The 14,985-nt window shown below is 43.9% G+C and overlaps 1 gene segment (V, D, J or C); it reads left to right on the plus strand.

Annotated features, from left to right (window-relative positions):
- Positions 1 to 14,985, plus strand: part of LOC125169083 (T-cell receptor alpha chain C region-like) — a 780,232-nt gene extending 765,247 nt beyond the window's left edge. Inside the window, 4 exon segments of the C gene segment in view lie at positions 10,744 to 10,998; positions 12,807 to 12,851; positions 13,653 to 13,760; positions 14,445 to 14,985. Of these exon segments, the coding sequence occupies positions 10,744 to 10,998; positions 12,807 to 12,851; positions 13,653 to 13,759 (407 nt within the window).

Raw genomic sequence — 14,985 nt, forward strand, 5'->3', positions numbered from 1 at the left:
GTCAAAGACACAGAAAGTCCCTACTCTGCTTTCTTAGGTGATGAATCTGCACTTCCTGAGCCAATTTCTCATGTTTCTTCATGAGACTTGAATGTTTTGAAATTTTAATTTCCAGCCACTGGCTCAATAGTGGTTTATTTTCTAATGCTAGAAATTGCCCACGGGGATTGGCCTTTTCATCATTCCTGAGACAGACTCTTTTGCTGTTTCTAGATCCTTTTGAGACAAAAGATCTTTATCAGAAAAGAAATTATGACTGATTATGCCAAAAAATATATTTTTGTTATCATCTAGTTTTCATGAAAGGTGGGAAATTAAACTCCCCAAAGATGCTGGCCATTGGACACACTCACAAAACTCCGTATCTAATCAAGAGCTGTAGTAAGAGCTTAAAGCCTAAATAATGCAATAAAAACCATAAAAACTTCAGAAAATAGAACCATACAGAATTCAAAAGAGAAATGAAATAATGCTAATAAAAGAAGATAGAGAGCAGGACTGCATTAAAAATGAATTCAAATATTTAGAGGTCTTTTCTATTCAACAAATATTTACAAAGCACCTACTATATTCTGAGCACTATGCTAGATGTGAGGGGGGGGGAAGGAAGGAAGGAAGGAAGGAAGGAAGGAAGGAAGGAAGGGGGGAGGGAAGGAGGGAGGGAGGGAGGGAGGGAGGGAGGGTGGAAATACAGAGTGTCTGCCACCCAGGATCTCCCAGCAGGTAAACACTCATATAAACAGACGATTCGGCACAGTGTCACCATGTTGTAGAGGAGATACATACAAGTTGCGATAGGAAGAGAGAGAAAGGCATGCCCTACCTCCTATCTTAGTTGCCTGGTACTTATATGCATTCTGCACTGTATTATAAGCTCTGTGAGGCCAGAACCCTCTCGCCTTTATCTTTACACCTCCACAGCCCAGTCCAATGCTTGGCACAAAAGTGTCACCAAACATGATTATTGAAAAAATGCCTTCCGGCTAAGGGAGTCAGAGAAGGCCTAAGCGGATGGGTAGTAACTGTTTAGAACATGTTGCTTTATTTTTTTTTATTTTTTCTTAAATTTTATTTATTTATTTTGAGACAGAGACAGCATTAATGGGGGAAGGGGAGAGAGAGAGAATCCCAAGCAGGCTCTGCATTGCCAGTGCAGAGCCTGATGCGGGGCTTGAACCCACAAAGCCATGACGTGAGCCAAAACCAAGAGTCGGATGCTTAACTGACTGAGCCACCCAGGCATCCCAGAATACGTTGCTTTAGACAATAGTAAGTATTCCCCAATGGAGAGAGTTGTCAGACTTCAAAATGGGATATTACATCCATCCAAATGCACATGGGTGAAATAAAGCCCATCTCTCTGGGGAAAACTTCCTCTGCTTTGACCTGTTCATTAGTGCACTTCAGCAAAGCCTCTGCCCTGCCGTGGGTCTGTTCAGGCTGTATTTTAAAAGCCTGAAACCTATCATATTCCTCAAGAACCAGAGTTCAGAGGCATGTAAGAACTATAATGCCTGTGATAGGGAAGCAGCATAAATGGGTTTTACTGGCAAAAAGGAAAAAGGTCTGTTGATAAATACGTCTCCACTTGGGAGACCACCCAGGAAACTTTCCTCCATTAGGACCAGAATCTTCTTTGAAGTACACAGCTTCAAGGTGTATAGGAAGGTGTGTGGAAGGAAGACCAATAAATTCATATTTGGGAAAGGTTTTAAGGTTGCCATTGTTTCTAGAAGGTAAACTATGCAAAGTGTTAAAGCAACGTGGTTCCTGCATCTTGATTGCATCCGTAACTGCCCTCGAGCTGTTCCTGATGGTGGCAGGAGAATTCACTATACAGCTGACTACATGTTCAGCAATTCCCCAAATAGAATGAAGCTGTTTCATGATAATTAGAAAGAAATAATCAGAATCAATGAGACCCCTAATTGTGGCCATAGGCAGAACAGACTCAGAACACAGAAAACTGAAGGATTAAAATTAGGCTAAAATTTAGAATGGAATTTTAAATTCTTAGAGCTAGAAAAGGAACTTCTAAGGAACATACATATATATCTAAACCTGTATATGTTCCACAGATGTTAATGGATGTTTTAAGAAAAAAGATTACTGGATCAAATGGTTGGGAAGTTCTGGATTCTTTACTGCAGGACTTCTCGGAGCCTTTAAAACTAGCTAATATGCCCTGTTAGTATACAGTATACAGCACTTTCCAAACTTATTTGAGCTTAGAATCTTTTTTTGCAGGAAAATTTAGAAAGAGTAGAGTTCTGTGAAATTCTCACCAAGAAGGATTTATCTAAACCACTCTCAAACTTTGAAAGATTTTTTCCCCCTTTGGATGTCAACCCTAACCTTAGAAACATCTGGAGAAAGAGATTCTCAAGCCCCATACATAACTCCCTCCTGATTCGCACAACCTTCAGAGTTAAGGAATCTTCCCTGTGCGTTTCATGTGAATATTCCTATGGTAATTTTAGCCTCTCTTTTTCTCTGCCCTCAAGAAATAATAAAACTACTTTCTAAAAGAAGGGCCTTGTGCAGGTCTCCATTTCATGATTCAGCCCTACCCTAGGTTTTCCATCTATTGCCAGTGCTCTGAATTCTCTTTCAAGGTTCATTTCCTAATTAATTACTGGCTCATCTTCAGACTCTTCCAATTTTCCTCCTTCACTTTCAGTGTGGGACCCAGAAAGGGTGTTCACCCTCCGGGAAGGCCAGAACAGCTCAAGGCTAACTTTGAGGGTAAGATCTGTGGGGTTATTACACTGAAAGCTGAGAAATTAGGACTCAGTGACCCAGACTGTTTGCTAGTGTCAGAGAAAGGGTGATCTGGAGGAGTCTGTAGAACAGAGGAGATGTTGCTGCCCCAGGAAGGCTGGGCCTGCCTAGGTTAGAGTTCTTATAAAGCACCCTGCTACTGTGTGTTGTCTGGTAGCTACAATAAGCTGATCTTTGGAGCTGGGACCAGGCTAGCTGTGCAGCCGCGTGAGTATGACCATGCACGTGTCAAGGGCCAAAGTAACTGACGACCTGTCTATGAGAAAACAGGCAATGATTTATGGCAAACGGGGAAATATTAAATACTAGTTTCCCATTTCTACAAGCTTTCTTGGTGACTTAAAATGGTCCCATTTCTCATATTAAAGACAGAAATGCCAAGAGCCAGTTGAGTAAATGAAAATCTGAGCAGAATAATTTACAGAAACATAAAAAGATTTCCAGATACTCTGTGCTCTCAAGCAAAGCTGATAATATCAGCACCAGATAATCTGATCATTCAGGAAATTAGCTCCGTGCCCTTGGGGGAAGGAATGACTTAATAGCGAACACAATGCTTGCAGGTAGCTAAATTCCTCCTTTTGGCTAATGACTTACCTTCTCACAGAATCTTCCTCTCTGGAGTTTGGTAGAGTTTTGAACCTCTCCCAGGGTAAAAGTAACCCCGACTCCTATCTGAATGGCAATTATATGATGTGACAGAGCAAGGCATGGAGGCAGGATGGTATGGGGTTCGTAGCAAATTCGAGGAGCTGGCAGATCTGGGGAAAATTCTGGCTCTACCCTCTCTAATAAAGCCTCCTTCCTCAACAGCAAAATGACAATAAGGACATCATAATAATATAAGACAATGTCCAGCCTAAAGCAAGTAATTAATAAATGGTAGCTTTTAATAATAATTATTATTATCTAGAAAAGATATCACCATCATCATCAAGGCCTTGCTATAAAAGGCTTACATTATTATAAAGAGAAGGGGGAACAGCTTCCCTGGGATATAGGAAATCTAAGAAACAAAGACTCAGGGAGCCTTTGAGGATGGTACTTTCACAGCCTGGTGGGTTCAGGCAGATTTGTGTCAGGAAGGATATTAGAAAGGCCTTAGCTGCAGTGAGGATACAGCATGGATACCAGGCTAATCTTTGGAGCAGGAACCAGACTGAGTGTCCATCCAAGTAAGTAAAGTGGGGCAAGGATCGACATTGACAATTGATTCTTCTTTGCCCAAGATGCTAAGTTTAAGCCCAGGTATTTTCTTCTGAAGGATCCCAAATGGATCTTTCCACCCTTCCCCCAGAAAATTCCCCCAACCAGCACTCTGTGCTTGGGAAACATCTTCAGACTGAGACTTTAAGAATCATGAGGCAAATGATAAACAAGTAGTCCTGGACCTTCCACGAGAAGATCCAAGATACTGCTGCCCTGAACAGGGGTTTTGCTCTACTGAATTCTTGGTTTATTGAAATCACAACCTCCGACCCAGGGCACTACAGCAGGATAGGGCAGGAGGAAAAGGGATGAACACACCAAAGTCTCAATGCAAAAGAGCAGAAGGTCTAACTCTAAAAAGTGTGATTCTCTTGTCTCCTGTGGGAGATCAGTGCTTCTCCTATTGAAGGAGGAGGTAGATTTAGTGAGTTTCTGTAATGGTGTCACCTGCAGTGTGAATACTGGAGGAACTGTGGGCAAATTCACATTTGGAAAAGGAACCCAAGTGTCTGTAATATCTGGTGAGTCGTCATCCCAGGTGGCACCCATGGGCCAGTGAGTGTCACTATTCCTTTCCTCAGGGGTATCAGTCTTACTATGGTAAGGCTGACTGTGGGTGTTACAATGAATTGTCTTCAGAGGCCTGGAGCTGTCTTGGAGCTGGGACCAGGCCACCTGTGTGCCCACATCACTATCAGTTTTGAAAATCTGTGTTTCTCTAGGTCAAGCACATTAAAATTTGACTTTAATGGTTCAATGGATATTTTCTAATGCCTTCTGTGTGGACATCACTCTATAAAGTGTTAGATTGAGTGCGAAGAAGTCTAACATAGATGGCTGACCTATTCCCAAATATGATGAAAACAAGCCAAAGGCACATAACTATTATAAATTTAGCAACCTGAAAACTATTTTAGTATTAACCAATTGATGACGTCAATAGGCACAACAGAGATTCAAAGGAATAAGGTTACGACTGGGAGCCAGCCCAGATGGATAAGGTTTTATGCAGTAGAAAGGATTCATTGAGCCTGAAGGACAGGTAAGATCCATATGGGCAAAGAAAGGAGAGTAGGGGGAATTTCAGGCATAAGGAACAACAAGAAAGAAGGCATGATGTTGGGCATGAACAAGGCACGTGCATTTTGGCCTAAGAAGACACATCTGATAATAAATTCGGATGCAGAGAAAGGCAAATAAGATGTCTTCTTAGACAACAGAGAAAAGGGATTCTAGAGCCTTTGAGAGAAATACAGATAATTAGGGCCGAAGGCCCCCACTAGGAAAATCAGGGATCCAACTTAGAAATACAGACTGGATGTGAATGTGAGAGGAGCTGGCTCCTTCCATGGACAGCTCAAGGCCTAGGGACCTCCCTTCTTCCTTCTTCAGTGGGCTCTAAGAGGTGGGTTACCCCATCCCTCAGAGGAGGGGAAACCTAAGGGTTTCTGTAATGGAGATATTAGGGGTGGCATGAAGGTGTTGCCTCCCAGCTGAAATTTGGCAAAGGAACCAGAATTTTCATAACTCTGGGTAAGTCTGCCCATGCTCACCAGAGGCTCAGTGGGACCTGGAGTCAGGGTTGCTAACTCATACTTCCGAATTCCTGATACCTAACTACGAAGCACAGATTTAGTGGTAAGGAAGCTTTCGATCATTATGTGCCCCTCTGCCTCCAAAGCACTGAGCATCTGGGCATGGGTTTCTGTGGCCAGTTTTGAATTAAAATGAAAGTTTAGTATCCAGAATAGTTGAACTTCCACATTGAAAAATTGATGGTCTTGCTAAGGCCAACTGCTAAGATGTCATCGGTGGTAGGATATGTTTTGCTAAGGTGCAACAGAATGCCTCTCCTCCCAGGGCTCTGGCAGATGGACCCCTAAAGATCTCCAGATTAAAAGTGACTCATTTCTTGTCTTCAGACAAAAAGAGCTGGACAGGAGAAACAACAGCAAAAATGCAGATAGAGAAGCCCAAAGTGTATCAATTGATGACAACTAGACTTGAGAGAGGCCAAAATCACCTCAATTCTTCTGACTTCATTGATTGCTTTTTCATTTTGATTTCTCACTAGCAAAGTTGAGCGAAAATTGGCCTGCCCCTGTTGGAGTCACCTCCCACAACAGACTTAGAGATCGTTTTTAAGACCCACACTCAGCCCTTAGTGCCCTTCCTCAAAATCTCATGTTCTGTGGCATAGCTCTCTCCAGACCAACACTGTCCAATAGAAATTTCTGTGACAATGGAAATGTTCTATCAACCTGTACTGTCTAATATGGTAGCCACCAGCCACATGTACCTACTAAGCTCTTAAAATGAAGGTTTTAATTTTTATTTGTTTTAATTTATTTATTTTTTAATTTATGTCCAAGTTAGTTAGCATATAGTGCTATAATGATTCAGGAGTAGATTCCAGTGATTCATCCCCTATGTATGACACCCAGTGCTCATCCCAACAGTATCCTCCCTGATGCCCCTTACCCATTTATCCCATCTCCCCACCCACAACCCTCCAGCAACCCTGTTTGTTCTCTGTATTTAAGAGTCTTTTATATTTTGTCCCCCTCCCTGTTTTTATATTATTTTGCTTCCTTTCCCTTATGTTCATCTGTTTAGTATCTTAAATTCCTCATATGAGTGAAGTCATATGATATTTGTCTTTCTCTGACTAATTTTGCTTAACATGATACCCTCCAGTTCCATCCACGTAGTTGCAAATGGCAAGATTTCATTCTTTTTGATTGCCAAGTAATACTCCATTGTTAATGTGTGTGTGTGTGTGTGTGTGTATATATATATATATTTATATATATATAAATATAAATATATATATATATATATATATATATATATATATATATACGCACCCCACATCTTCTTTATCCATTCATCCATTGATAGACATTTGGGCTCTTTCCATACTTTGGCTATTGTCGATAGCGCTGCTATAAACATTGGGGTGCATGTGCCCCTTTGAAACAGCATATCTGTATCCCTTGGATAAATACCTAGTAGTGCAATTGCTAGGTCGTAGGGTAGTTCCATTTTTAATTTTTTGAGGAACATCCATACTATTTTCCAGAGTGACTGCACCAGTTTGCATTCCCACCAGCAGTGCAAAAGAGATCCTCCTACTCCACATCCTTGCCAACAACTGTTATTGCCTGAGTTGGTAATGTTAGCCATTCTGACAGTGTAAGGTGGTATCTCCTTGTGGTTTTGATTTGTATTTCCCTGATGATGAGTGATGTTGAGCATTTTTTCATGTGTCAATTGGCCATCTGGATGTATGAAGTGTCTATTCATGTCTTTTGTCCATTTCTTCACTGGATTGTTTTTTGGGTGTTGAGTTTGATAAGTTCTTTAGAGATTTTGGATACTAACCCTTTATCTGATATGTAGTTTGCAAATATCTTCTCCCATTCCATCAGTTGCCTTTTAGTTTTGCTGATTGTTTCCTTCGCTGTGCAGAAAATTTTTATTTTGATGAGGTCCCAATAGTTCATTTTTGCTTATGTTTTCCTTGCCTCTGGAGACATGTTGAGTAAGAAGTTGCTCTAGCCAAGGTCAAAGAGGTTTTTGCCTGCTTTCTCCTCAAGGATTTTGATGGCTTCCCATCTTACACTGAGGTCTTTCATCCATTTTGAGTTTATTTTTGTGTATGGTGTAAGAAAGTGGTCCAGGTTCATTCTTCTGCATGTTGCTGTCCAGTTTTCCCAGCACCATTTGCTAAAGAGACTGTCTTTGTTCCATTGGATATTCTTTCCTGCTTTGTCAAAGATTAATTGGCCATTCATTTGTGAGTCCATTTCTGGGTTCTCAATTCTGTTCCATTGATCTGAGTGTCTGTTTTTATGCCAGTATCATACTGTCTTGATGATTACAGCTTTGTAATACATCTTGAAGTCTGCCTCCTGCTTTGGTTTTCTTTTTCAAGATTGCTTTGGCTATTCGGGGTCTTTTCTGGTTCCATACAAATTTTAGTATTATTTGTTCCAGCTCTGTGAAGAATGCAGGCATTATTTTGATAGGGATTACAGAGAATATGTAGATTGCTTAGGGTAGTATTGACATTTTAACAATATTTGTTCTTCCAACCCATGAGCATGGAATATTTTTCCACTTTTTTATGTCTTCTTCAATTTCTTTCATAAACTTTCTATAGTTTTCAGTTGATAAATTTTTTACTTCTTTGGTTAGGTTTATTCCTCAGTTATTTTATGGTTTTTGGTGTAATGGTAAATGGGATCGATTCCTTGATTTCTCTTTCTGTTGCTTCATTATTGGTGTATAGGAATGCAACTGATTTCTGTGCATTGATTTCATATCCTGCAACTTTGCTGAATTCATGGATCAGTTCTAAGCAGTTTTTTGGTGGGATCTTTTGGGTTTTCCATATAGAGTACATGTTGTCTGCAAAGAGTGAAAGTTTGACTTCCTTCTTGCCAATTTAGATGTCTTTTACTCCTTTGTGTTATCTGATTGCTGAGGCTAGGACTTCCAACACTATGTTAAATAACAGTGGCGAGAGTGGACATCCCTGTTGTGTTCCTGACCTTAGGGGAAAAGCTCTCAGTTTTTCCCCATTGTGGATGATATTAGCGTTGGGTCTTTCATATATGGCTTTTATGATCTTGAAGTATGATCCTTCTATCCCTAGTTTCTTGAGGGTTTTTATCAAGAAAGGATGCTGTATTTTGTCAAATGCTTTCTCTGCATCTATTGAGAGGATCATGTCCTTTCTTTTATTGATGCAATGTATCACATTGATTGTTTTGCAGATATTGAACCAGCCCTGCATCCCAGGTATAAATCCCACTTGGTCATGGGGAATAATTCTTTTAATGTATTGTTGGATCTGGTTGGCTAGTATCTTGTTGAGGATTTTTGTGTCCATGTTCATTAGGGAAATTGGTCTGTAGTTCTGCTTTTTAGTGGGGTCTTTGTCTGGTTTTGGAATGAGTTTTAATTTTTAATTGAATGTTCATTTTATTTAATTTTGGTTAGCTTTAATTTAAATAGCCACATGTAGCTAAAGACTATCATATTGGAGAGTGTGGTCTAGACCTTCTCTAGTCTGATGCTGACGGGCTCTAGGACTTGAGTGAGTGTTTAACCAGGACTCAAAGTTGGACATCTGGCCCCCACTGCAATCCCTTTTTCCCTCTAAGCTCAAACTGCATCTAGTGGCACCTTATCTTCTGCCTTCTCCTCAAAGCCACATTCTCTCAGCACCTCCACACCCTTCCACATCCCCCTCCCCAGTCCCGCCCATGACTCCCACTGATGATTAAAAAACCCATTGGGGTGTGTTGTGGCACATAATGGCTTCTGGTCTCTCTTCTCCCTGTAAGATTTATGCCTTAGGGCCTTAACCCACAGTGATGGCAGATTCCCTGGATATGTGGACACTGGAGGGGAAAAGGCAGAATCCCTCAGGGCCAGAGCTTTGGACATCCCTCACACGTGACCAGGGACCCACCCTTGTTCTGCTGTTTCAGGGACGGCCCCACACCCTTGGGATGCCTTGACTAAGCAACCCAAAGCCATGCCAAGGGCTGATTTCCCTGGTTTCAGGTCCAGCCGGAAGTCTGCATTGCCAAGGCCACCCTGGCTGGCCTCACACATGGGGTGCACTCCTGGTCTGAGAAACCTTGCATGCATGATGAGGAGCTGTGGGAGCAGAGAACCACAGAGGCAGGAAGCTCTAGTCCCAGTGCTGCTCTAAACTCTCTGGGTGGCCCCAGCGTGTTAACCCTCCCAGCAAACCTCTGCTTCCTCCTCTAAAGGCAGGAGGTCTGAAAGAATAAACAACGAGAGTTACATTAAAAACACAAAATCCTCCAGAAATACTGAAGAATGATTCTCAGCACTAAGGAAAAGCCTCCAACAGCCCCTGCTTCATGGGGGGGTGAAGAGTAGAAACTGTGTATAACTCGGTAGCACGTTATGATGGCAACGTCCTAGTGGTATCAATAGCTGCAATCACTAACATTCATTCAGTGCCTTACGGTTTATTAAATATAATTCTATAAGGAGAAACTCCCCCTTTGTTTCTCAGAATAGCCTGGTTAGGAAGGTGGAAGAGGCAATATCTCCATTTTACAGATGAACTTCCTGACATTTAAGGGGCCGATGTGACTTGCACAGGGCCTTGTATCTAGTGAATGGTAAAACCAGGTCTGGGATGCAGGTTTATTGTCCAAAACTTTTATCAGTGAGAAGTCTTCTGGTGATGTGACCCTCCTTCCAACTTAATGCCAGCCAATAATAAACCTCGGATTCTTGTCAATACCCAGTCTCAGTTGGGGGAGACCACCCCAGATTCTAAGGCATACGGTTTGCTTTGCTAGGCCTTTTTTCTAGGCTTGTTTTGTCCTGCCAGAGCTATATTGTTGCTTGGTAGGCTCCTTGTGCTTTTGAAGAAGTTCCTATTAACTAAAAGAATGAGCAATACCATTAAGTAGCCAGCCCTATGTTTCTCGTTTCCTTGAATGGCCGGCAAGGCCAGGCAGCAAGCCTTCACTGAGAGTCTGGCTGCTTGGTCAGAACTCATGGTTTATACCTGTCCCTGACTCCCAGGCCCTTTGGAGCAACTGGTTTCTGGAATGTTCTTTCCCATTAAAGCCTGAGAATGTGACTTGTCAGTCCCACAGAGCCCTGCTCTTGCCCATCACTGGCATCTGGACTCAGGCCTGGGTTCGGGCAGGAGGCAAACGGACATCTCCTAACCTGGGTTCTTTTGGCCCACAGCTATTCAGAACCCTGACCCTGCCGTGTACCAGCTGAAAAGCCCTGAATTCAGTAACATCTCTGTCTGCCTGTTCACTGATTTTGATTCGAAAGTCAATGTGAAACCATCCACAGAGTCCAACATGATTAGATTGAAAAGTACTTCACTGGACATGAAGACTATGGATTCCAAGAGCAACGGGGCCCTGGCCTGGAGCAACAGCTTTGATTTGGGATGCAACAGTACCTTCAACTACACCTTCCACTCCAGCTCAGGTGAGTCAGCCTTGGTGCCTGTGCAAGCTGAGTCTCTTAACCTTGAGAGGCCTGGTTATTCCCGGAGTTCAAGTGGAGGGCATCTAAAAGCTGCTCTGACTGGTGGTCTCAGCCTCATCGATGGTCAGTAAAGCCCTACCCTCTTGTCACTGAGCACCAGCGAGCTCCATCCTGGCAGGTCGCAGGCTGTTGCAGCCAAAGAGCAGATGGGGAGAAGGTGGCAGGAAGGGCACTGGCTTCTCACCTGCCCTGAGTTCCTGCCTCCTTGCCTCTGCTCGGGCTGTTTGCCCCTTTTGCTGCTCTTCAGGCTCCAGTCTAATGCCTTTCTCCAAGATACCACCCCTTGTTTCTGTCTCTCTGCCAAAGGTCAAACCTCACCCAGTCATTTATTCATTCAACACTGATTGTGCATGTACAATATGCCAGGTGCTGGAATGGAGGAGTAAATAAGTCAGATGAGGGGTGTGCCATGAGGAAGCTCCATTTTAGTTGGGAGAGACCATCCATCAGCAAGCAGAAATCTAGACAGCTTCAGATTGTAATATGTGCTTTCACTTGGGAGTTGAGGAAACAGCCAACTTTGGAACAAAAAGTCAGGGAAGGGCTCTCTAGAGAAATGCCCTGTGAGATGATATTTAAAGGATAAGAAAAGACCAGCCATTCCAAGGGCAAAGGAAGGATCCTATGCAGGCCTGAGGCAGGTGCACAGTGAGAAAAGGGGGAGAGCAGCAGGAAATGAGATGGAGGAAGTAGGGAAGGGTCACAACACAGGGCCTCCTAGGTCATGAGAGGACAGCCACCATTCTAAGTACAATGAGAAGCTATCGATTGGTTTTAAGCAGGAGAATGACATCCAATTTACTTTTTTTTAAAAGAACACTCTGAAAAAAAAAATTTAAAAAATAAAAGGGGCGCCTGGGTGGCGCAGTCGGTTGAGCGTCCGACTTCAGCCAGGTCACGATCTCGCGGTCCGTGAGTTCGAGCCCCGCGTCAGGCTCTGGGCTGATGGCTCGGAGCCTGTTTCTGATTCTGTGTCTCCCTCTCTCTCTGCCCCAACCCCGTTCATGCTCTGTCTCTCTCTGTCCCAAAAATAAATAAACGTTAAAAAAAAAAAATTAAAAAAAAATAAAAGAACACTCTGACTGCTGAGTGGAAAATGGATTGTAGGAACCAAGAGTGGAAGCAGAAAGGAGGCTATTGCAGCAGAGAGACGATGGAGGCCCAGACAGGGAGGCAGCAGGGGAACTGAGTGGCCAACACTATCTCAGATTTAAAGTTAGACCCAAGGAGGGGTGAGAAAGAAACAGGAGATCAAGGAAGGCAGTTAGATTGTATGCCCAAGCAGTTGAGTCAGTGACAGAGCCATTTACTGAGATGGTGACAACAAAGGAACAAATTTAGAGTGCAGGGATCCAAACTTTGTGGGACACATGAAAACATCCACACTCCTTATAGCACTTGTCACTGTGTATGTCTTACTGCCTCTTTTCAGACACCAGACTGGAACTTACCCAAGGCCAGGGTCTGTGTCTGATGGCTCCTTGTGGCCTTGTGTGTCGTGTAATGTGTACTTTGCACGACCAGTGTTTGTTACGTGACTAGAGTGGTACCCGGAAGCTACGGTGTTGATCCCACCAATGCCAGGGGCTCTCCTAGCAGGTGCCCATATGCAACAAGTTCCCTCCAGACATTTCCATGAGAGAATGTGGAAAGCCTATAGACAGACATTCATCTGCCCAAATCCAAGGTCTGGGGTGGGAAAGTCAGCACACTCAACTCTAAGAAAATTTCTTTGTTTCTCCTTTTAGAATTTCCCTGCGATGCCAATGTGGTAGAGAAAGGCTTTGAAACAGGTAAAAGAGGGGTCTATCCTGGCTTGAAATGCATCCATAATCACCCTGACTAGATAGGAGAGTTGGGAAGGAATATGTGGATCTAGAATGAAGTTAGGAGGAACAGGAACATTCTGGAATACCCAGGCTCCTCTCACCATCGCTATCGTTCTTTTTCCCTCTAAGTACTTTCAGTATGAGTCTCTAGTTTTACTAGACCCATGACTCACTCCTAGGCCTCTGTATTCCTTTCCCTTGCTCCATCCACTGTCAGGAGAACCAAAGAGAGTTTCTCGGTGGCCCACCTACGATATTTCCCACTGGCTTACACAAAGGCCTGAACTAATCAGGTTACCCTAAGGACATTTTCTCTCTGTCTGCCTCCTTTCAAGAAAAGCAGCAGAACTCACACAGCAGTAGTCTTATCTCTCAGGATCCTCACCTCTCCTCACTACCTACCCTGGACCCATCCATTTCCATCTGAGCCGTTTTCATTGAATGGTCCCTCTTGGGGTCCAGACACCAGCTTCTCACTCAGGGGCCGAGATCTAAGGGATTATAGTGAGTTCTGAGCACCACCCCATCCCCACTCCTGAGGGATGCAGAAATAAAATAAATACTGAGCGCAGTTGGTGTTTTCCTTTTGAAAGGGAATCCTCTTAACCCTGGAGGAATGTACAAATATGCTTAGGAGGGGATGTGTACCCAAGTTCAAAGGGAGAGGTGGGCTAGGAGCTGAGGCTTTGGGGGAAATCATGGGTAGGTCATAGGGGCTGTGTGGACACATCGGATGTACATGCTAATAATCTCTTGGTTTTGCAGATATGAACCTAAATTTCTACAACCTGACAGTGATCATGCTCCGCATCATCTTCCTGAAGGTGGTTGGCTTTAACCTGCTCATGACGCTGAGGCTGTGGTCCAGCTGAGGTGAGCAGGCATCTCCTGTGGGAATGCGGGCCGTGAGGGTCTTAGGGTGGGTCCCCAAGGTCAGAAAGCAAACCTCCCCCCAGGGTCTTGCTTTTAGGTCCTAAGGCTGGGCACACCGAACTCTTCTACTTTTTCCTGTTAGGGGTCCCTGTTGTTAATCACAATGGCCTGGATCACTGGTATAACACAGTACACTCCTCAGGTGACAACAGTTACCTCAGTTGAGCCTTGTCTCTCCTGTGAATCACGAAGAATGGCTGTTATTGTCCTCACTTTGGAAGGAAGAAGTTGAGGCCAAGCAACATCAAGGGCCACCCACTAATTAGAGTCAAAGAATAAGAGAATCTCAGAACCCAGGTTCATTCGTACCCATGCCTTCCACTGTCCCCATTTCACTGCAAAACCTAGAGGGGTCCACAATTCCTTTCCTCATCTCCTCCACCCCCAATATGGTGGGAAGATATTATATTCCTAATACACCCTAATCCTGGCTAGCGTCTCCATACCCTTCTCTCCCAGTATCCCTGGTCATCCTACTGACAAGTGCATCCTGTTCCACCACCAGCAGAAAGAACTCCAGAGTCCATTAGAACTCTGCACATAGAAGCATCTCCATCACATCCCTAACTGTCTTGAGTCTGTCTCCTCAGTACCTAGCCTGACTTCTGCTCTTCCCTATCCCAGGTCGCCAAGAATGTGAGAGCCCAGCGCTCCCCTGCTCCTCCCACACCTTCTCCCCCTCTTCAAGAAGAGAGGCACACTCTCTGCCCCCATGGAGAATAAGGTCCCCTCCACCTCTCTGGTCCCACTGGCAACGCCACTGACCGAACCCTAGCAGACATTTGTGATCAAGATGCTGAAGAGCTGCCAAACACCGCTGCCACACCCTCTGTCCCCTCATCGCTGCTTGTCACTGCCTGACACTCCCGGCAAAGGAGCTGCTGCTGTGGCCTCACCTGGCTGGGGAGAAACTCCCCGGCCTTCCCCTGAGACTGCCCATATGTCCCCTGGATGAGGGATCCCCAGTGGGTCCTCTCGGGCTCTAGCTCCTGGAGAATGTTGTGAGGAGTTTATATATTTTAAATTATGTTCATAAAGGAATAACACATCACACTTGTCCCCAAGATGTGAGGAAAATTATTATCTAGGCCCTGCTGTGCTGTGTATCTGAGCCACATTGTATATTCTGCTACCCATGACTTCATTAAAGGCGACTGAAAGAGCA

This window comes from Prionailurus viverrinus, chromosome B3 (assembly GCF_022837055.1).
Source record: "Prionailurus viverrinus isolate Anna chromosome B3, UM_Priviv_1.0, whole genome shotgun sequence".
NCBI lineage: Eukaryota > Metazoa > Chordata > Mammalia > Carnivora > Felidae > Prionailurus > Prionailurus viverrinus.